The sequence below is a fragment of the Lethenteron reissneri genome, chromosome 58 (assembly GCF_015708825.2).
Source record: "Lethenteron reissneri isolate LAM-NWPU_2019-01 chromosome 58, ASM1570882v1, whole genome shotgun sequence".
NCBI classification, from domain to species: domain Eukaryota; kingdom Metazoa; phylum Chordata; class Hyperoartia; order Petromyzontiformes; family Petromyzontidae; genus Lethenteron; species Lethenteron reissneri.
The window spans coordinates 3,771,358-3,795,904 of NC_083836.1; the positions used below are offsets into that span (position 1 = coordinate 3,771,358).

The window sequence follows — 24,547 nt, forward strand, 5'->3', positions numbered from 1 at the left end:
CACCGTCACGACCGTCACCACCGTCACCACCGTCACCACCGTCACTGCTGTCACCCACCGTCACCACCGTCACCACCGTCACCACGTCACCACCGTCACCACCGTCACCGTCACGCCGTCACCACCGTCACGACCATCACCACCATCACACATCGTCACGACCGTCACCACACCGTCACCACCGTCACCACCGTCACCGCCGTCACCACCGTCACCCGCCGTCACCACCGTCACTGCTGGTCCCGCCACCGTCACCACCGTTACCACCGTCACCACCATCACCACCATCACCACCGTCACCACCATCACCACCGTCAACGCACGTCACCACCGTCACGACCATCACCACCATCAACCACCGTCACGACCGTCACCAACCGTCACCACCGTCACCACCGTCACCGCTGTCGTTAACGTCGTCGTGTCGATGCTGTCACCGCTGTGCCCGCGTCCCAATGTGCTGCAGGAGCATTGGGTTACTCCGGCCAACGAGAGCCTCATCCGGATGATGCACCCGACGTCGGTGACGGGCGTGGAGGACATGATCCGCCTGGGGACCCTGCACGAGGAGGGAATTCTTCGCAACCTGCTCAACGCGATACCGGGAGGCCTTCATATACGTGGGTGCACACAGCGTACACTGAGCGTACACGCACGCACGTACGCGCGCTCTGTGTGTGTAGAGAGGGTCTCATTGTACGTGTGTACACCCATACGCACTAAGCGTGTGAACGCACATACACACGCACTCAGTGTACGTGCGCGCTATGTGTGTACATACAAACTAAGACAAAGTCCCCCGTATAGCCTTAACAGACCGTTGGGGCAAGTGCTGTAGTAAGCACCTATGGCACACGAGGGGGTGGGTGGCCAGCCCACGCCCGGCCGCCTTTGTCTCCCAAGTGTACACACATTCACACACGCACACGTTTCTAATGGTGGAGGGAGAAACTGGAGGACCCGGGGAAAAATAGCACACGACCACGTGGAGCGAGAAAGAGACGCGCAAATTCCAAATATACAGCAGCAGGCGTCAGGGTCGGGAACCAACCCACGACCTCCTGCATACCAGGCGAGGTTGGTAACATCTCTTAACCACCGTGATGATGATGAGAGAGACACGCAAACTCCAAATATACAGCAGCAGGCATCAGGGTCATGATCGAATCCACGACCTCCTGCATACCAGCGAGGTAGTTAAACATCACGCCACCGTGCCCATAGCTCCCAGTGCCATTCCCGTGACAACACCCGCTGTCGCTGTGGGGCGCGCGTGCAGACGTACACGGGCTCCATCCTGGTCGCCGTGAACCCCTACAAGACGCTGAACGTCTACTCGCCCGAGGCGATCCAGCAGTACCGTGGGCGCAAGGTGGGCGAGCTGCCGCCACACATCTTCGCGCTCGCCGACAACGCCCACTTCAACATGCGGCGCAACGAGCGCAACCAGTGCTGCATCATCAGGTGAGAGGGTGGGCAGTCACGTGGCAAGGGGTGGGGGGTGGGGGGGGGGGCAATCCGATGAGCTGTGAAGCTCTTTTGGGGGCTGTAAGTATGAGGTTTGTGACGTGGGGGGCACAGTTGGAGCATTTGTCGATGAGACCTAGATCCAGATGGTGATGAGACCTCGATCCAGATGGTGATGAGACCTCGATCCAGATGGTGATGAGGCCTAGATCCAGATGGTGATGAGGCCTAGATCCAGATGGTGATGAGACCTCGATCCAGATGGTGATGAGATCTAGATCCAGATGGTGATGAGGCCTAGATCCAGATGGTGATGAGGCCTAGATCCAGATGGTGATGAGGCCTTGATCCAGATGGTGATGAGACCTCGATCCAGATGGTGATGAGACCTAGATCCAGATGGTGATAAGACCTCGATCCAGATGGTGATGAGACCTCGATCCAGATGGTGATGGAGACCTAGATCCAGATGGTGATGAGACCTCGATCCAGATGGTGATGAGATCTAGATCCAGATGGTGATGAGGCCTAGATCCAGATGGTGATGAGGCCTAGATCCAGATGGTGATGAGGCCTTGATCCAGATGGTGATGAGACCTCGATCCAGATGGTGATGAGACCTAGATCCAGATGGTGATAGACCTCGATCCAGATGGTGATGAGACCTCGATCCAGATGGTGATGAGACCTCGATCCAGATGGTGATGAGGCCTAGATCCAGATGGTGATGAGACCTCGATCCAGATGGTGATGAGACCTCGATCCAGATGGTGATGAGACCCTCGATCCAGATGGTGATGAGACCCTCGATCCAGATGGTGATGAGACCTCGATCCAAATGGTGATGAGACCTCGATCCAGATGGTGATGAGGCCTAGATCCAGATGGTGATGAGACCTCGATCCAGATGGTGATGAGACCTCGATCCAGATGGTGATGAGACCTCGATCCAGATGGTGATGAGACCTCGATCCAGATGGTGATGAGACCTCGATCCAAATGGTGATGAGACCTTGATCCAGATGGTGATGAGGCCTTGATCCAGATGGTGATAAGATCTAGATCCAGATGGTGATGAGGCCTAGATCCAGATGGTGATGAGACCTCGATCCAGATGGTTAAGAGACCTCGATCCAGATGGTTAAGAGACCTCGATCCAGATGGTGATGAGGACTTGATCCAGATGGTGATGAGACCTAGATCCAGATGGTGATGAGATTTGGATCCAAATGGTGATGAGGACTTGATCCAGATGGTGATGAGGACTTAGATCCAGATGGTCATGAGACCTGGATGGCCACCAGATCTTGGAGATCGTAAGACCTCATGAAAATCAGATGTCGAATGTTTTTACGACTGCTGCTGCGCGATCTGTCGCAAGGAAGAAATGAAGGAAGCAACGGCGAGGGTGGGACGCGATCTCAATGGCATTTTGACCTCTCGGCTCCTGACCCTGCCCTGCCCACAGCGGGGAGTCCGGCGCTGGCAAGACGGAGAGCACCAAGCTCATCCTGCAGTTCCTGGCGGCCGTGAGCGGTCAGCACTCCTGGGTGGAACAGCAGATCCTGGAGGCGAACCCCATCCTCGAAGGTGCGCAGCTCCAGAGCCGAACGCGCCCGTCGGTTCCTCGTGGACCGTGTCGTGTCGTCATTCACGTTTTTTGCACTGCGGGCTCTCGCGCTTAAGTGATTCAGTGAAGCGGGCGAATTCTTAGAGAGTGGCGAGAAAAGAGTGTGACGGAGGGCCCCCCGGGTAACATACATGAACTCGGATCCGAGTGAACGTGAGCTAGGTCAGGGGGCCGGCAACCTGCCGCCTCCGGTGACGCACGCGACTCTTTGTGGACTGCTTCGTGAACGCGTAAATATATAAATGTGTCGTTAAACCCGCCACCACCCGGCACAGGCAACTAGTAAGGGTCGTCACGTAAACAGAACGTGGCCAATTCGTCACTAGTACAGCACGCCGCTGTGTTGGGGAGCCAAGCCACAACTTTTACAGTCTGTTATGGATGATTATTGGTCAGGAAAGCCTACGTGTTAAACTGCTTCGTGAACGTAATGTATGGACGTAGGTAAGTAAGAACATTTGATATTGCACACTCTTATGAGTCCAGTCCATCACGGATGCGCACTGATCACACGTTGAAGTAGGCTCTCTGAAACAACAACAACGACAACAACTCAGGGATAGACCCCTCGAACGTGAGCTGGTAGCGTGTTCCAGGTCTTTGGGCCGGAGACCCCGAACACTGTGCTGGCCGTATCGCACACGAGGTTCACACGCTGCCGCCATGATTAATACCGGCGGGTGGCGTAATAACCGCGACAATCATTCCACGCGTCGTCACCACCGCCTCATTTTTAAATCTTTTATATTAAGTTCACTTGCTTGCTTGGTTGTGCGCTTACGACCGTGCACATCTTTCTGTCGTTTTTTAACCCACTTCCCGTGATCCAATCGAGCTGACATTTTCCACACAGACTCGTTGTGCGTGACAATTAATTTTCGTGAAAATTTTTTTCCAAGGTTTTACACTTTTTAGGAAAAAAAAAATTATTATATTTAATTACCAATTGCTTAATGGTGGCAGGCAATCATCTGACCCATTGGTGGCAGCCATCTCAAGCCAGAGGACGAGAGGACTTTAGCCACCACGCATATAAAGGATTTATAGTGAAAAACTTTGTTTTTACTGGTTATACTTATTTTCACGCTTTTATATAACTCGCTCTGTCTGTTCTATAATCAACTCTGTCTGTTGACGTATCCTCAAATCTTGTAACTCAATTTTAACCCACTTCCCAATGTGGTATCGACTGCTAACTTGTTATACGTATGTCATCCTGATGACAATACTATATTATATCATTGAAAATTTTTACACACATCCCATCCGCTCATGTAGTGTCATCTCGCCAACCGTCTTGTACCGTGGTTAGTTCACCGTACAGAGCCTTGGCTAAGGCGCTATATGAACGTACGATACGATAATAATAATAATAATGATGATAATAAGAAAATGATAACCACGTGCCGCCTGCTGTGCCGCAGCCTTCGGCAACGCCAAGACGATCCGGAACGACAACTCGAGCCGCTTCGGGAAGTACGTGGAGATTCACTTCAACGAGAAAAGCGTCATCGAGGGAGCACGCATCGAGCAGTACCTCCTGGAGAAGACGCGCGTGTGTGGGCAGGTACCCATCGCCGTCAGTGTCATCATCAATATCGTTGTCGTCAACGTGGTCGTCATCGTCACCATCATTGTCATCATGATCATCATCAGACAATTTTTTCATACCAAAGGAATCCGATGAGATGTAAAGCTATTTTTTTCCACAGATGTCCAGTGAATGGATGGAGACAGGCAGATATAGGGCCCCCTCATTTCATACCTAGCACCAGGGCCCAGGTCCAACCGTGCTACTCCTACCCAAAAAAACCCTCTACTTTGTATCCGACAGTGGAGGCTTGTAATATTTCCACGAGGTGGGCTGTTGTGAGTGACCTCTGAAAAGATGGTCGTGCTATTGGCCTTCCCGCGACAGTGATACAACTGTCTTATCTAACAACGGCAGGCATCGTCTTGGTTCTTTCGGTAAAGTCACGTAGAAGGGAAATAATAAAATAATAAAAAATAAAACATAATAAAATACAATTCTCACGACGCTTCGGCCACAACGCAAGCAGCCGTCCCTCAGGTGAAGAACAGGGCTGTCGGAAAGACAGCGTCTGAATGAACCTACGAATGAACCAACGGCAGGCATTTATAAACAATACTAAACACAGCAACAAAGCACTCAAATGCTGTCCCCGTGACGCTCAAGTCCACACGACACAACCCCATAGACACCGCCAAAAGCTTGATTATTTGGTTCTTTCGGTTAAGTCACGTCTAAAGATAAAATAATAAATTAAAATTAAATAATAGCATACGACGTTTCGATTGCAACACAAGCAATCATCATCAGGTATAATGAAATAGCGACATAAAATCTAACCAGAAAACTATAGACAGACATATTAGCAGACAGATATCACCAAGATACATAGAGGGAGCAACACAGGTACAGAGAGGGGTGATCGTCTCTGTGGGGTGGCCTTAAATAGACAGAGGGGGGAGGAGGCAGAGAGAGGGAGGGGGTTGGAGAAAACATTTGCATATCAATGAGTGGTCCAAAAAACAAGGTTCTGCAAGTGCGATGACACGGCAAGCAAGTCTGAAAATCAGAAGGACAAACTAAAATTCAATAACCTAGCAAAATATAATGTAATACAACACAGAGGGTTGGTCAACACACAATTAACGCATAGCCTAAAATTAAGACCGCCAAAAGCCTCGAGGACAATTAAAAATCAGCTGACACGACTCTACAAATCAGCCACGGCAACCAAGGCACCGCATCCTGCACAATAACAGCCACACGCCGTCGTAAACCCGCCTACACAACAAGCTTTCGTTGATCTGTGTTCACTGGCGACATGAATACAATGCGCACAGGCCGACTTTTTTTACTCCACTTTTCACGAGCGCTCGTTTTGTTTTGTGGTTACTGTTTGTCTAGTGACATTATTCGAATACTGTCCGATGCTATCCGAACAATGTCGTTGAGGCACACAGTGACCACATTATTCGGATACTGTCACAAAAAAAAAAGCCGGCTGATAATTATTGGCTGATAGGATCGCAGAGCTCGGGCAATTGTTGTCACCGGCTCATCCTGGACCCTCTGGGTCATCCTCTCTCTCTCTGAGTCGTCCTCTGTCCGAATAAAGTCGTTGTCACTCAGCGGTTGGGGGGGGAGGAGGGGTTGGTGGGGATGCGGCACTTTCTTTGACTCCCACCCTTTTATATTTCCCCACGCAACAACGCAGGCCGAGCAGGAGCGCAACTACCACATCTTCTACTGCCTACTGCTCGGCTCGAGTGACGAACAAAAGAAGAGACTGGGCCTCGGGAAGCCGGCGGACTACGCCTTCCTCACCACGGTGACCTCCGGCGCCTGGGACTTTTTGCCGACACGTTGCCGCGGATAAGCAGGGGGGGGGGAAGAGGGGGCAGCCTTAAGTAATGCGCTTGACGATGACGACCTTGATCCAGATAGTGATGATACCTCGATCCAGATGGTTAAGAGACCTCGATCCATATGGTGATGAGATCTCGATCCAGATGGTTAAGAGACCTCGATCCAGATGGTGATGAGATCTCGATCCAGATGGTGATGAGACCTCGATCCAGATGGTGATGAGATCTCGATCCAGATGGCGATGAGACCTCGATCCAGATGGTGATGATACCTCGATCCAGATGGTGATGAGATCTCGATCCAGATGGTGATGAGACCTCGATCCAGATGGTGATGAGGACTCGATCCAGATGATGATGAGACCTCGATCCAGATGGTGATAAGACCTCGATCCAGATGGTGATGAGACCTCGATCCAGATGGTGATAAGACCTCGATCCAGATGGTGATGAGATCTAGATCCAGATGGTGATGAGGACTCGATCCAGATGGCGATGAAATATAGATCTAGATGGTGATGAGACCTTGATCCAGATGGTGATGAGATCTAGATCCAGATGGTGATGAGACCTTGATCCAGATGGTGATGAGATCTCGATCCAGATGTCGATGAGACCTCGATCCAGATGGCGATGAGACCTCGATTCAGATGGTGATGAGATCTCGATCCAGATAGTGATGAGATCTAGATCCAGATGGTGATGAGACCTCGATCCAGATGGTTAAGAGACCTCGATCCAGATGGTGATGAGGACTTTATCCAGATGGTGATGAGATCTAGATCCAGATGGTGATGAGGACTTGATCCAGATGGTGATGAGGACTTGATCCATATGGTGATGAGACCTCGATCCAGATGGTGATGAGACCTCGATCCAAATGGTGATGAGATCTAGATCCAGATGGTGATGAGGACTTGCTCCAGATGGTGATGAGATCTAGATCCAGATGGTGATGAGACCTCGATCCAGATGGTGATGAGATCTAGATCCAGATGGTGATGAGATCTAGATCCAGATGGTGATGAGATCTAGATTCAGATGGTGATGAGATCTAGATCCAGATGGTGATGAGATCTAGATCCAGATGGTGATAAGACCTCGATCCAGATGGTGATGAGATCTAGATCCAGATGGTGTTGAGAACTCGATCTAGATGGTGTTGAGACCTCGATCCATATGGTCATGAGACCTCGATCCAGATGGTCATGAGACCTCGATCCAGATGGTGATGAGACCTCGATCCAGATGGTGATGAGACCTCGATCCAGATGTCGATGAGACCTCGATCCAGATGGTGATGAGACCTCGATCCAGATGGTCATGAGACCTCGATCCGGCACGTATGTTGGACTTCTACCGCGCCGTGCGTGGTCGACTGTGCGGCTGCGAGGGTTGGTGGATTGACGCAGCACAGGAACTCCCTTCCCGTGGGTAGGCGTCGAGGAGGAGGATGAGCCACAACCCTGGCGCTGCCAGGAGGCAAGGATGTGGACTCCACCTGTTCCACCTGTGGAGGATAGAGCGTTTCCCCCTCGCACACGTGTGGGCTGTCTCCGGACGCTCTGGTTTTTGTCCCGCGTGTGAACGCTCATCATTGTTCCACGTTAAATTTATTTAGGGTTGTACATAGCCAACCGTGCTAATCGATGGTGACAAAATAACACGAAAAAGCCGGCCTGATAAATTGGCTGATGGCACCTTAATATATATTGAGGACCGCTGAGTTTGGCCAATTGTCACCGGCTCATCGCGTGGGTGACTTTCTGATCATCAGTGGTTCCTTCTCTTGGAGCCTCTGGGTCGTCATCTCTCTCTCTGAGTCGTCCACTCTCTCTCTGAGTGGTCCTCTCTATCTCTGAGTCGTCCTCTTTTTCTGAGTCGTTCTCTCTCTCTGAGTTGTCCCCTCTCTCTCTGAGTAGTCCTCTCTCTCTCTGAGTCGTCCTCTCTCTTTCTGAGTCGTCCTCTCTCTCTGAGTCGTCCTCTCTCTCTCTAAGTTGTCCCCTCTCTTTCTGAGTCGTCCTCTCTCTCTCTGAGTTGTCCCCTCTCTCTCTGAGTAGTCCTCTCTCTCTCTGAGTAGTCCTCTCTCTCTCTGAGTTGTCCCCTCTCTCTCTGAGTAGTCCTCTCTCTCTCTGAGTCGTCCATTCTCTCTGAGTTGTCCTCTCTCTCTCTGAGTCGTCCCCTCTCTCTCTCTCTCTCTCCGTCGTCCCCTCTCTCTCTGAGTCGTCCTGTCTCTCTGAGTTGTCCTCTCTCTCTCTGAGTTGTCCTCTCTCTCTCTCTGAGTCGTCCTCTCTCTCTCTGAGTCGTTCTCTCTCTCTGAGTCGTCCTCTTTCTCTGAGTCGTCCCCTCTCTTTCTGAGTCGTCCTATCTCTCTCTGAGTCGTCCTCTCTCTCTCTCTCTTAGGTGTCCTCTCTCTCTCTCTGAGTCGTCCTCTCTCTCTCTGAGTCGTCCTCTCTCTCTGAGTTGTCCTCTCTCTCTGAGTTGTCCTCTCTCTCTCTGAGTCGTCCTCTCTCTCTAAGTTGTCCTCTCTCTCTCTGAGTCGTCCTCTCTCTCTGAGTTGTCCCCTCTCTCTCTGAGTAGTCCTTTCTCTCTCTGAGTCGTCCTCTCTCTCTGAGTTGTCCTCTCTCTCTCCGTCGTCCCCTCTCTCTCTGAGTCATCCTCTCTCTCTGAGTTGTCCTCTCTCTCTCCGTCGTCCCCTCTCTCTCTGAGTTATCCTCTCTCTCTGAGTTGTCCTCTTTCTCCCTGAGTCGCCCTCTCTCTCTCTGAGTCGTCCTCCCTCTCTCTCAAATCGTCCTGTCTCTCTCTCTCTCTCTCTTCGCGTGCCACCAAAACAAAAATAAATCAAACAAAAAGAAACATTGTCAGCCGACGGATATTTATATTTCTTTTCTTCCCCCGTGCCGTGACCGTCGCCGCAGGGCAACTGCACGCGCTGCGACGGGCGCGACGACCTCAAGGATTTCGCGAGCATCCGCTCCGCGATGAAGGTGCTCGCCTTCTCCGAGACCGAGTACCTGGACATCTCCAAGATGCTGGCGAGCATCCTGCACCTGGGGAACCTCAAGCTGCAAGGTGCGGGCGAGCAATCGCCATGGCGGCGGGTATACAGGAGGTCGTGGGTTCAACCCCTACCCTGACGATGCCTGCTGCTGTACATTTGGAGTTTGCGTGTCTCTCTCTCATCATCATCACGGTGGCTGGGAGATGTTAACGACCTCGCCTGGTATACAGGAGGTTGTGGTTTCGATCCCAACCCTGACGACGCCTGCTGCTGTATATTTGGAGTTTGCGTGTCTCTCTCTCATCATCATCATCACGGTGGCTGGGAGATGTTAACGACCTCGTCTGGTATACAGGAAGTTGTGGTTTCGATCCCGAGCCTGACGACGCCTGCTGCTGTATATTTGGAGTTTGCGTGTCTCTCTCATCATCATCACGGTGGCTAGGAGATGTTAACCACCTCGCCTGGTATACAGGCGGTTGTGGTTTACATCCGAACCCTGACGATACCTGCTGCTGTATATTTGTAGTTTGTGTGTCCTCTCTCTCTCTCTCCCCGTGGTCGAGTGGATTTTTCTCCGGTTTTCCCCTCCACATTTAGAATTAACGTCACACGCGTTGAGAGTATTTGGCTGGTATACAACTTCCACGTGATGATGATGATGATGAGCCCAATTCGTTGAACTATCATTTGTGATAGACAGGTCGCTTCTGATAAAGAGCCGTATGGCTCTGTGAGGCCTCACCTCGTAAAATAAAAATAGTTTCCAATGAGTTTCACTTCAAATAATTTCGTGACTGCAGGAATTAATATTCTTTGGGTCTTTCGGTAAAGTCGCGTAGATAGGTTCAAAGAAATTAACAAAAAACTACGACGTTTAGATCACAACACAAGTGATCGTTATCAGATTGTTGTTGTGATTGAAACGTCGTAATTTTTGGTATTTTCTTTGAACCTATCTACGCGACTTTACTGAAAGACCTAAAGAATAGAGTTTCACTTCATCCTAATAAAAGTAGCAAGATCATTAACAGAGTTCAACGGCTCTGACCGCCGTTTACGGAATAGCTCAGTGGGCCCTATCTCGTAAAATTAAACAAATCATATGGCATAGATAAGTGTTTTTTTTTACCTACTGCAGCCTTGCACCCCTTTGGTTCTCAATCGTTAAAAATATATAATGTTAATAGGCACATAGGTTTGATTAAACAAATAAGTTGTATCTTCTTAGTTCTTTCGGTAAAGTCACGTAGAATGGAAATAATAAAATAATAAAAATACAACATAATAAAATAATATAATAAAAAATATAATAAAATATTATTTTATTATTTCCCTTCTACATGACTTTACCGAAAGAACCAAGAAGATGAATCCCTGCAGTCACGAAAGCTTTCAATCGAAAAATCAGTTGTACACACGTGCCCGTGCTTAATTTATATTTTAGATAATTTGCCTTCTAAAATAACCTGGCCATGTCCCGCACCCCCGCAAAGGGCACCTCGCACCCCCAGTGGGCACGTGATGCACCCCAGGTTCAGAAGACGAACCGCTGGTTTAGATGCTGCTGCCGGCGGCAGTAACGGCGCTCCCGTAAGCCGTTCGAGCTCGCGCAGCGGTTAGCGCCATGCGCTCTTCTGAACCCAGAGACCCGAGTGGCGATTCCCACTAACGGCCACCAAAACACCAGTTCCTGGGCCTTCCCCCTAGGTCGACTCAGCCTTAAACGAGTAGGCGGTAGTGTCAAATGTGTAAGCATCGCCACTGGGGAAGGCCACGCAAACCGCGATGTCCGCGCGGCCGCGGCGGCGGCCTTCGTAGGTGCCGGCTCGCTCACTGGGCCCTTGCGCTGACCAGTCTGCTGAAGGCGATGTGATGGACCTTTGCATCTGTGACCCCGACAGGCACGGTGAGCAGCAACATCGAGTGCTGCGAAATTCTCACCAACGACCACCTGACCTGGGCCTCCAAGCTTCTCGAGGTGACTTCAAGCAACTCCCCCAAATCCACCGCCGATGCGTTCACGGCAAGGCCGTAATTATAATATATATTGGGGAGGGGGGACACAGCCCCCCTCCCCAATATTCAAATATGCTCAAAATGCCCCCCTCCCAATATATTGCTATATAAAAAAATGGCTATGCTATGTAAATAAAAACAACTATTTGCTGAACCTTGGCCACAATATCTGGACTTGTCTTCATATAACAATGCATAGATTTCTCTTCATATGATTGTGGTTATGGTTGTACTTTATTAATCCCTAATCTCTGCAATTACATACAATGAAACAAGAAATGGTAAAAAAAAGTAAAAACAGAGCAATGTAATACAATACACTATTAGACATTATTGTAAAAAATAAATAAAAAGTCCATCCCATGTGTTAGTGAATTTTTTAATATTTTAGGCAGGAAATGAGTTTTCAAATTTAGATATTTTTTTGGGCTGGGACACCCTGGCCACCCACCCCCTCGTGTGCCGTGCCGGCCTTCATAGGCGCTACTCGCTAACAGCACTTGCCCCGACAGTCCGTTAAGGCTACACGGGGGGCGGGCTGGGGATCTTTGTCTTTGTTTGATTGTGACGTCGGTCGGCACGCCGCGTGTCTCTCTCCGACCGTTCACCGAGCGCGACGTCATCGGCGCCGGTTACCCCCGGCACGGCACGGTTTTGCCCGGTGGAAAAAAGTAACCCGTAAAAACAAAGTTTTTCACTATAAATCCTTTATATGCGTGGCATCGGTTTTATTTTATTATTCATTTCTGTTTTTCTTGAGTAAGAGTTTCATTTTTATCACATTGGTATTTTAAATTTAATATGAAAATTTTTTTTTCCTAACAAGTGAAACATTTTGGAAAAAAATTTCACGAAAATAAATTGTCACGCACAACGAGTCTGTGTGCAAAATGTCAGCTCGATTGGATCACGGGAAGTGGGTTAAAAAACGACCGAAAGATTTGCACGGTCGTAAGCAAGCGCGCAAGCAATTGAACTTAATATAAAGGATTTAAAAAGATGTTGTGAGTGGTGGTGGGTGGGTGGGGTGGGGGTTGAGTGAGAGGGGAGGAGTTTTACTCAGCCGTGGTCCGCTGCAGGTGGATGAGGCCGAGGTTCAAGAGTGCCTCACCAAGAAGGTGATGCTGATGCGTGGGGAGAAGGTGACGACGCTGCTCAGCATGGCGCAGACTCAGGAGGTCCGGAACGCCTTCGTGAAGGTAAGGGGACGTGACGTCCATAAATGACGTCACGCACCTAGGGGGGGGAGGGGGGTCAGACGTTTGTGACGATGTGTGACGAGGGGGGGGGGGGTTGAGAAATGTGACGTCACGTCAAAATGCGCAACTTTAAATAAATATAGACAACACGTTCTGATTAATTAAATAGACTTTTTAATGTTTTCTCCTGCAACATCCGAGTGCAGCGCCACATTAACAATAGTTTAAAGCGATTTGAAGCATGTTTTATTTTTTTTTGGGGGGGGGCAGAGCTTTGTGACGTCATATTTGAGGGGGGGTCTGACTTTTTGTGACGCCGTGTGACAAAGGTGGGGGGGTCAAAAATCGTACAAAACAGCGTGACATCATTTATGGATGGCCCCTAATTTATGAAGATAAAAAAACCCGAAACGATGAAAACGATTTACTTTTTATTTTACCCAGCTGAGGACGCCGCTGAGTTACGTGGATCTTTTTTTAATCTTTCAGAAGCGACTTGGCCATTTAAAATGATAGCTCAACGCAGTGAATTATCATCATTATCATCATGTAGACATTTTATAGGCGAGGGCAAACACTCTGAACGCGTGACGTTGAGTCTAAACGTGGAGGGGAAAACCGGAGGACCCGGAGAAAAATCCACGCGACCACTGCGAGAGAGAAACTCAAAATACAATTACGCAGCAGGCATTGAGATCGAACCCACGATCTCCTGCATACCAGGCGAGGTAGTTAACATCTCCTAGCCACCGTTGTTGCTATAATTAACCCGCCTGTACCCACTCAGCAGTATCAATGGGTGCACCACCACGGCTAGTCGCTCGGCAGGTCTCGTGCGGTGAGATACAATGTGGGTCCTTCAACATCTAGAATTGAACGTCTGGCCAGCCTGCATAACTAGGCCAAAGTTCACTCCAAATAACCCATGAACCGCACGGCATTCTGGGAGTGCTGCATTTTTTGCAACATTGATTCAAGGCAAGCAAAATCTCCACCGATTAGACATTCAGTGCCTCATCAGCAGAGCAAGGCTTTGCTTGAATCAATGCTGGCGGAACTGCCAAATCGTACCAGGCAAGGACTGGTTTCAACACTCAGTGTCTCACCAGCAGTGTCTGGCTTTACTTGAATCAATGCCGACAAGACTGCCAAATCGTACCAGGCAAGACTGGTTTCAAAGCTCTGTGTCTCATCAGCAGTGCCGGGCTTTACTTGGGTCCTGATTCAGCGCGACGTGGCATAGCAACGCCAACTCGTGAAATGCATCATCTCATCCCATCGGGAGGAACGAACCTTTCATTTTCTTTCTTACGTGGAAAGAAGGGGAGAGAGAGAGAAAGACGTGGATACGGGAAGGCAACTGATCGCTCCGCTTCGTTCATCTCGTTATTTAATTCGTTCCGCTCCACCGCGACCGTTCGGGCGGTCATTTCAAAACGCCTCTCTCTCTCTCCCAGGAAGCCCTCCTTCGTTCACAGGATCGAGCCGAACAAAGCTGCCGGATCCGCGCCCGCTGCTGCCGCGCCCTTTCACTCCTGGCCACTTGCCCCAACCCCTTGTCGCAGGCGATCTACGGCAAGATGTTCGTGTGGATCGTGGACAAGATGAACTCCATCGTGTACAAGCCGCCCTCTCGCGGCGGCGGCGAGCAGGAGGAGGAGCGACGCTCCATCGGCCTCCTCGACATCTTCGGCTTCGAGAACTTCCAGACGAACAGGTGTGTGTGTGTGTGTCCCACCCTCCCCTCCGCATGTCCATCTCGTCCCTCCGCGGGTCATCATCTCGTTCATTTGTACACTCATTTAGTCAGGCAGTCAGTCGGTCATCCACCCACCCACTCACTTACACACTCACTCACCCACTCACTCACCCACTCACTCACTCACCCACTCACCCACTCACTCGCTCGTCAAAAATGAGACTCCTATCCCGGGTCTCCTGAGTTCTCAGCCGGTTACACAGAATTAACTTGGAATTCATGAACTCATTCTTTCATTATCTCATTCATTTAGCCACTCACTCACCCACCCACCCAAAGACTCACCCACCCACCGAACCACTCACCAACCCACTCACTTACCCACCCAACCAAACACTCACCAACCCACTCAACCACTCACCCACCCACCCAACCACTCCCCCACCCACTCACGCACCCACCCAACCACTCACCAACCCACCCAACTACTCACCCACCCAACCACTCACCCACCCACTCATTCACCCACCCACCCCTATCCTTGTCTCTTGAGTTCTCCCCCGGCTACACAGAATCAACTTGTAACTCTTCAACTCATTCATTCATCATCTCATTCATTTATTCACTCACCCACCCACTCACCCACCCCTATCTTGGTCTCTTGAGTTCTCACCCGTGTCTCCTCGTCCTCCTCCCCCCCCCCGGTACCACCTCGTCGCAGCTTCGAGCAGTTCTGCATCAACCTGGCCAACGAGGCGCTGCAGCAGTTCTTCGTGGGACACATCTTCAAGCTGGAGCAGGAGGAGTACGAGCGAGAGTCCATCTCGTGGAAGAACATCACCTTCACGGACAACCAGGAGGCCCTCGACATGATCTCCAGCCGCCCGCTCAACCTCATCGCGCTCATCGACGAGGAGAGCAAATTCCCGCAGGTTCGAACCGCGACCGACGCCACTGCTGCTCGTTTTAAACCTCGTGGATAGATGGCTTGAGCCTCGCTCCCCACCCCCGCACAAGGTAAGGCTCCACTCAGCTATGTGCACAGCCTCTCCTTCAGAAGCGAACGCGGCTACCACAAATGATTGGGCCGCTTATCATCGTCGTCGTCATCGTCGTCATTGTCGTCATCAACGTCATCGTCGTCATCGTCATCGTCGTCATCATCATCGTCGTCTTCGTCCTCGTCATCAACGTCATCGTAGTCATCATCGTCGTCGTCTTCGTCGTCGTCATCAACGTCATCGTAGTCATCATCGTCGTCATCGTCGTCGTCGTCGTCATCGTCGTCGTCGTCATCGTCATCGTCGTCGTCGTCATCGTCATCATGGTCGTCATCGTCGTCATCATCGTCGTCATCGTCATCGTCGTCATCGTCATCATCATCATCGTCATCATCATCGTCATGGTCGTCATTGTCATCGTCGTCATCGTCGTCGTCATCGTCGTCATGGTCGTCATCGTCATCGTCATCATAGTCGTCATTGTCATCGTCGTCATCATCGTCGTCGTCGGCGCGGAAATTCACAACGGCAGCCAAATGCTCGAAACGCGTGACGTCGATTCGAAACGGGGAGGAAAACAATCGACGCGTCCACTGGGGGGTGCGGGGGAAACGTGACCGCTCCAATTATATAGAGGAGGCATTGAGCGAGATCGAATGCACAACCTCCTATATACCAGGCGAGGTAGGCAACATCTCCTCGCCACTGTGGCGCCCAGGAGGTCTGCCGAGGGCCGATGGATCGCAGCGCCCGGAGGGATATTCGCAACGGCCCATTGCTGGCTTGGATGACTGCGACTACGGGGACTCCACTACTTACGAACATTCTACTTACGAACTTTCATAGATACGGACAAACCTGGGCCGTATGTCCACGTTCTGTAGTGACATCTACAGAAGGTAAATAACTTGTGGCATCTACGTCTGCAGAACGCGAAGAACCAGTCGCATCTACGTCTACAGAACAAGAAGAACCAGTGGGATCTACGTCTAAAGAAAACATGAAGAACCAGTGGCATCTACGTCTACAGAACATGAAGAACCAGTGGCATCTACATCTGCAGAACGTGAAGAACCAGTGGCATCTACATCTGCAGAGCGTGAAGAACCAGTGGCATCTACATCTACAGAACATGAAGAACAAGTGGCATCTACGTCTACAGAACGTGAAAAACCAGTGGCATCTACATCTGCAGAACGTGAAGAAGAACCAGTGGCATCTACATCTACAGGAGATGATACAACTTTTAAAGCCATTCCCCGTGTTTAGTGTACACGCTGTACAACATGTTTGTAATCGACGGGAGTAAAGGTTCCAGAGGTACTGTACGTAAGTCGATTCGTTCGTGAGTAAAGTTGGACTTACGAACGAATCGACTTACGAACAGTACCTCTGGAACCTATCTCATTCGTGAGTAGATGAGTCCCCGTTCTCCTATGACTACGACACGAAATGATGCCCCCCCCCCACCTCCTCTTACCTCCGCAGGGCACGGACGCCACGATGCTCGCCAAGTTGACGGCGCAGCACAAGAAGAACGCCCACTTCATCCCACCCCGGAGCAACCACAGCACGCGCTTCGGGATCTCGCACTTCGCCGGGGACGTCTTCTACGAGAGCTCGGGTGAGCGCGCGTGAGTCGGGGTGAGCGTGTGTGAGTCGGGGTGAGCGTGTGTGCGTCAGGGTGAGCGTGCGTGCGTCAGGGTGAGCGCGCGTGCGTCGGGGTGAGCGTGTGTGAGTCGGGGTGAGCGTGTGTGAGTCGGGGTGAGCGCGCGTGCATCGGGGTGAGCGCGCGTGCGTCGGGGTGAGCGTGTGTGAGTCGGGGTGAGCGTGCGTGAGTCGGGGTGAGCGTGTGTGAGTCGGGGTGAGCGTGCGTGAGTCGGGGTGAGCACGCGTGCGTCGGGGTGAGCGCGTGTGAGTTTGGGGTGAGCGTGCGTGAGTCGGGGTGAGCGTGCGTGCGTTGGCTGGGTCAACGGTTGGCTACGTACGGTGCGAAAGAAGTTCAACATCCATACAGCTTTTTTTCGATTTAAAGCTTTCGTGACTGCAGGGATTCATCTTCTTGGTTCTTTCGGTAAAGTCAACTAGAAGGGAAATAATAAAATAATAAAAATAAAACATAATAAAATAATTCTCACGACGTTTTGGCCACAGACGCTGTCTTTCCGACAGGCCTGTACTTCGCCTGAGGACGGCTGCTTGCGTTGTGGCCGAAACGTCGTGATAATTGTTTTATTATTTCCCTTCTACGTGACTTTACCGAAAGAACCAAGAAGATGAATCCATACAGCTCCCATGACTGCGGCCACCCGAACCAAACAATGAAACCTGAACCAGACAATGGTCGATGTCGCTTGTCCCCCCCCCTACCCCCCCCCTCTCGCTCAGGGTTCCTGGAGAAGAACCGCGACTCCCTGATCCCCGACATCCTCGCGCTGGTGCAGTCCTCGAAGAACTCTTTCCTCACGCGCATCTTTGCCAGCGACCTCAACACCGTGCGTGCACCGCACACCACACCACACCGCACCACACCGCACCACACACTGCACCGCACCGCAACCTGCACCGCACCGCACACCGCACCACACCGCACACCGAGCCACACCGCACACTGCACGGCACCACACCACACCGCACCACACCGCTCCGCACCACACCGCACCCCACACCACACCGCTCTGCACCACACCACACCACACCACACCGCACCACACCGCACCGCACCACACCACACCGCACCACACACCGCACACCACACCACACCACACCGCACCACACCACACACCGCACCACACACCGCACACCACACCACACCACACCGCACCACACCACACCACACCGCACCACACACCGCACACCACACCACACCGCACCACACCACACACCGCACACCACACCACACCACACCGCACCACACCACACCACACCGCACCACACCACATACCGCACCGCACCGCACCACACCGCACCACACCGCACCACACCGCACACCACACCACACCACACCGCACCACACCACACCGCACCACACACCGCACACCACACCACACCACACCGCACCACACCACACCGCACCACACACCGCACACCACACCACACCACACCGCAACACACCGCACACACCACCACACCACACACACCGCACACCACACACACCGCACCGCACCACACACACACACCGCACCACACCCACCACACCGCACCGCACCACACCGCACCGCACACACACCGCACACCACACCACCACACCGCACACCAAACCGCACCACACACCGCACACCACACCACACCACACCGCACCACACACCGCACACCACACCACACCACACCGCACACCACACCGCACCACACACCGCACACCACACCACACCACACACACCGCACCACCACCGCACACCACCACACCACACCACACCGCACCACACACCACACCACACCGCACACCCACACACCGCACCACACCGCACCACACACGCACACCACACCACACCACACCGCACCACCGCACCACACACCGCACACCACACCGCACCACACCAAACCACACCACACCGCACCACACCGCACCACACACCGCACACCACACCACACCGCACCACACCACACCACCACCGCACCGCACCACACCACACCGCACCACACACCGCACACCACACCACACCGCACACCACACCACACCACACCGCACCCACACCGCACCACACACCGCACACCACACCACACCACACCACACCGCACACACGCACCCACCACACCGCACACCACACCACACCGCACCACACCCCACGCACCACCACACCACACCACACCGCACACCACACCACACCACACCGCACCACACCGCACCGCTCCCCGACAGTGGGCTCGCGTGGTCAGCGCTGATTGCGAGCGCAGAGATAAAGCCGCTGCTACTGCTTCTGCTGCTCCTACTGCTGCTGCTGCTGCTACTGCTGCTGCTGCTCCTACTGCTGCTGCTGCTGCTGCTCCTGCTGCTGTTGCTGGTGGTGGTTAACGCTGCTGCTACTGCTCCTGCTGCTGCTGCTCCTGCTGCTGCTGCTGCTGCTACTGCTGCTGCTGCTCCCACTGCTGCTCCTCCTCATGCTACTGCTGGTTAATGTTGCTGCTGCTGCTTCCACCGATGCTGCCTCCACCGCCGCTGTCGCTGCAGGACAAGGGCTCGATTCCGTTCCACAAGCGCGCCGGCGACTCGGTGAGGGTGCACGGCACCCTGACGCACCGGCGCCCCACCACGCTCAGCGGGCAGTTCCGCAAGTCGCTGGAGGAGCTCATGAAGGCGCTGGGCCTGTGCCAGCCGTGGTTCATCCGCTGCATCAAACCCAACGACGTCAAGAAGCCCCTGGTGCGCCGCCGATGCTTGCCTATGCCGCCGTTCCGGCTGCGTCGACGGTTGCCGGCACCGCCGTTCCGGCGAGATTGACGGTTGCCGGCACTGCTGTTCCGGCGAGATCGACGGTTGCCGGCACCGCCGTTCCGGCGAGATCGACGGTTGCCGGCACTGCTGTTCCGGCGAGATCGACGGTTGCCGGCACCGCCGTTCCGGCGAGATCGACGGTTGCCGGCACTGCTGTTCCGGCGAGATCGACGGTTGCCTACGCCGCCGTTCCGGTGACGTCGACGGTTGCCGGCACTGCTGTTCCGGCGAGATCGACGGTTGCCGGCACCGCCGTTCCGGCGAGATCGACGGTTGCCGGCACCGCTGTTCCGGTTCCGTTGACGCTGCCAGTACCGCCGTTCCAGCTCCGTCGACGCTGCCGGCACCGCTGTTCCAGCTCCGTCGACAGTTGCCGGCACTGCCATTCCGGCAACGTCGACGGTTGCCGGCACGGCTGTACCGGCGCCGCAGTCTAAATTTTCTCCCGACCGGGCATCACTCAACCCGCTCGTGCTTTATTATTATTATCATCTTTTAAATCTAGGTTGAACACTCATTTCTTTTCGGGCGGCTTTTTGTGTTTACTTTGTTGTCCTAATCCCGCACCTCCGATTAAGAAGCTGATAGTTCAGTGGGCCTTACCTGGTAAGATACAAATAAATAGCGTAGTTTTATTCGTATATATTTTTGTGTGATTTATTTACCTTCCCTATTCTTTGCACTCCTGTCGTGTTTATCTATCGCTTGTCGCGGTAACCTTCTGACCCCGTGGCCCCCTTACTTGACATCTGTGAACAAAAGAGCTATGAAGCTAATCGGATTCCTCCTCCAGTCTAAGTAAAGATTCTGATTCCGACAACAAATCGGGGGTGCGGGCCAGGGGCAGGAGGTTCGTTCTCCCATCCGCGTGCACCCATTGGCTGCCCCCCCTCTCTATCTGAGCGTCATTCCCCCATCTCCCTCTCTCCGCGTTGTCCCTCGTGCCCCCCCCCCCCCCACTGCCCTCCTCACCGCCCCCCCCCCCCTGACCCTATCCCCACAGCTCTTCGACCGGGAGCTGTTCGTGCGCCAGCTGCGCTACTCAGGGATGATGGAGACGATCCGCATCCGGAGGTCGGGATACCCCATCCGTTACACATTTGCCGAGTTTGTGGAGCGCTATCGCTTCACGCTGCCCGGCTTCCAGCCCAAGGAGGCCCAGGTGCGAACCGACGGCCACCGTCCCCACCCCCCCTCCCCCCCAACTTTCTCCCCACCAGGCCGCCAAGGGGCAATAGTAAGAGCACAGTACAGGGATGCCTCTACTTACGAACGAGTTAAGTTCCAGAGGTCTTTAGTAGTAGTAGGTTTTTACCCTTTAAACTGGTACAAAACTGACACCTTTATACAAGGCATCATGTTTGCAATAACCACAACACAAGCAGTCAAAATGCAAACAAAAAGAAACAACTCTGATAATGGTAATGATATGCACTGTCCTTGAAGTTGATTGGTCCACACCCGAGACAGCTTTTCTTAGAGCCAAGTCTCCATTGGTGTTGGACCAGATGACGCCAAAAGGCGTACAACTCAAAAACAGCGCACTATCAGAGTATTGAGAGCTCGGGGTAAGCATTTACACTATGAGACCTCCTTTACCAGTGGCAAATATAGTAGTAGGTTTTTACCCTTTAAACTGGTACAAAACTGACACCTTTATACAAGGCATCCAGAGGTCTGTTCATAAGTCGATTTGTTCGTAAGTCGATTTTTCATCCAACTTTACTCCTGTCGATTCCAAACACGTTGTAGGGCGTGTAGAATAAACATGAGGAATTGCTTTCAAAAGTAGTATAATCTCCTGTAGATGTAGATGCCACTGGTTCTTCACGTTTTGTAGATGCCACTGGTTCGTCACGTTCTGTAGATGTAGATGCCACTGGTTCTGCGTCATGTTCTGCAGATGTAAATGCCACGTGTTCTTTGTGTTCTGTAGATGTAGATGCCACCACCGCCATCTATTGCGGGGTGATTAAACGTACGACTCTCGGTCTGAACGGGCAACTGGACAGACGGACCAGTATGAAAAATAAGAATGGGTTTTACCCTTTCTGGCAATAAAACAGGTGTTAAGATGTTCAAACACCAAATAGAAACCTTTTGCAAGGAAGCAAGTTCGCACTAACCACACGTATTGGTGGTGAACATGCAAACAAACATGCTCTGATAGTACAAAGACAATGCACTATCAGGGCATTTATAGCTTGGGTTGAGCAGCTACAACATGGGATACCTTTTTGGCAGTATTAAACATGCAAACAATGGACCAGGTTTGTTCGTACGTCTGATATCAACACCTGTTTTATTTCCAGAAAGGGTAAAACCCATTCTTATTATTCATACTTTGATAGTGGCAAAAAAAAGTCCCATGATATTGCTCATCAGAATCCTCCTCCTGCAGTAGAAATGCGTTTTCTGATTCTCACTTTGCACTCACGCGCCCACTGCCGCCGCTGGCTGCTGCTCGTGGCAGGCGAACCCAATGGGAACGTGCAAGAAGATTCTGGGGGCCACGCTGGGGAAGGACGAGGACTTCCAGATCGGAAAGAACAAGGTCTTCCTCAAGGTTCGGTCGCTTGACCACGCGATTCATTTCAAGCTTTAGAGCCTCCGAACAGCAACGGTTGGCTATGCACGGTAGGAAAGAAGTCCAACATACGTCAACATGTACAGGTTAACATTTTGGTCGCGAATTCATCACACGTGTGCCGCACGGTTTCTGTAGAATCGAAGGCGCTGGGGGGGGGGGGTAGGGGGGATTTGGGGGGTGGGTGGTGGGGGGGTGAGTGGGGGGGTGAGTGGGTGGGTGGGTGGTGGGTGGGCGGTGGGTGGGTGGTGGTGAGTGGGTCGGTGAGCGGTGGGTGGGTGGGTACAGTGGGTGGGTGGGTTGGTTCGGTTGGTCGGTGGGTGGGCAACGGGTGGGTCTGTCAGTGGGGCGGTGGGTGGGCGGGTGGTGCGTTGGTGGGTGGCCAGTCGGTGGGTTGGTGGGTGGGCGGTGGGTTGTTGGGTGGGTCAGTGAGCGGTGGGTGGGTGGGTACAGTGGGTGGGTGGGTTGGTGGGTGGGTGGGCGGTGGGTCGGTGGGTGGGTCAGTGAGCGGTGGGTGGGTGGGTACAGTGGGTGGGTGGGTGGGTCGGTGGGTGGGTAAGTGAGCGGTGGGTAGGTGGGTACAGTGGGTGGGTCGGTGGGTCAGTGGGTCAGTGGGTGGGCGGGGCGGAAGTCGCCGACGAGAATCCTCCGGAACCGGCGCCTGCGTGTGTCACCTCCCGTTGTCTCGCCTGCCGCCAGGACAATCACGACATGGTGCTGGAGCTGTCTAGGGACAAGAGCATCAACGACAAGGTCACCAAGATCCAGGGCGTGATGCGCGTCTACGTCGCGCGGTGAGGCCCCACCGTGGCGAGATGAGACGCTCGCGACCCACAATCGCGCAAAGACAAATAACCCCCCCCTACCCGATATAGCCTGTAACAGACTATTGGGGCAAGTGCTGTTTGTAAACGCCTATGACGGCTGGAACGGCACACGAGGGGGTGGGTGGCCAGCGCCACGCCACCCTGCCTTTGTCTCCCCAGTGGCGATGTTTCCACACCGCACCAGGTGCTCATTTGAGGCTGAATCGACCTAGGGGAGACCCAGGACCGATGCAGATAATCCGTCACGGGTGTTGGCCGTGAGCGGGAATCGTACTCGGGTCACCGGGTTTGTAGCGTGGTATGCTAACCACTACACTGGCGCTCACCACACATTCACATACAGAAACTACATAAATCATCGGCCCCCCCTCCTCCCCTTACTGGCATACTCATGCCCCAGGTCACTCACTACCAGGTTACACAAAATTAAAACCACCATGCGTCCAGGTTGTGTCGGGACCGTCCCGGTTTTAGAAAGGCCGTCCACGGTGTCACAAAGAATTTGTCAAAAGTCTTACGGACTTTGTCCCCGTTAAAAAAAACTCATGATGCGGGCAGAGGGTGCGGCTACCTGAGGATTGAGTGGAGCTACCTGAGTAGTGGGAGGAGCTACCCGAGTAATGGGCGGGGCTACCTGAGTAGTGAGAGGAGCTATCCGAGTAGTGGGTGGGGCTACCCGATGTATATTACTATTCGTCACCCACCTGGACGGTGAGATTTGATTCCGGTGGTGGGCGTCTGCCAAAAGAAAACAATAAAGAGCTTCATAGCTCATCGGATTTCCCCTGGACGATTAATGACGGCGGTCCCCGACTCGCCATGCGATCCGCGTCGCCCGCAGGAAACGCTTCCTGAAGATGAGGGCGGCGTCCGTCATGATCCAGAAGCACTGGCGCGGTTACTCGGAGCGCCGATTCTACCTCACGGTAGGGCTGGGGCTGGGGCTGGTGGGGGGGTACCACCGCTCACCTGCGCCGGAGGCCGCTACGGACGTAGCCTGCTTGGTTTAACCGCAGGCGACGGCGATACCGGACGGTATACGGTGCACGGCTTACCTGCCTCGACTAAGCTATTAAAATAACTTTTTATTTTACCAGGTAAGGCCCACTGGGGTACGCAGCGCAACGAAGTGGCTCACCATGTGGCAATGTATGGCAGCCACATTCTCGAAATGCGTTACGTTGATTCTAAATGTGGAGGGAAAAACCGAAGGACCAGGAGAAAAATACACGCGGCCACGTGAAAAACATGCATGTGGCAAGGTCGCTATTTAACCCACGACCTCCTGC

General features: G+C 52.7%; 1 protein-coding gene across 1 annotated transcript in view; it reads left to right on the plus strand.

The window, feature by feature from the left end:
* LOC133357529 (unconventional myosin-VIIa-like) overlaps positions 1-24,547 on the plus strand; it is a 91,645-nt gene that overhangs the window by 22,609 nt on the left and 44,489 nt on the right. Inside the window, 18 exon segments of the mRNA XM_061575500.1 lie at positions 467-592; positions 594-620; positions 1,280-1,464; positions 2,936-3,057; positions 4,522-4,664; positions 6,343-6,456; positions 9,412-9,565; positions 11,399-11,475; positions 12,593-12,712; positions 14,278-14,429; positions 15,133-15,343; positions 16,901-17,036; positions 17,801-17,907; positions 19,581-19,772; positions 20,848-21,006; positions 22,318-22,410; positions 23,131-23,225; positions 24,100-24,184. Coding sequence (XP_061431484.1) covers positions 467-592; positions 594-620; positions 1,280-1,464; positions 2,936-3,057; positions 4,522-4,664; positions 6,343-6,456; positions 9,412-9,565; positions 11,399-11,475; positions 12,593-12,712; positions 14,278-14,429; positions 15,133-15,343; positions 16,901-17,036; positions 17,801-17,907; positions 19,581-19,772; positions 20,848-21,006; positions 22,318-22,410; positions 23,131-23,225; positions 24,100-24,184 — 2,298 coding nt within the window.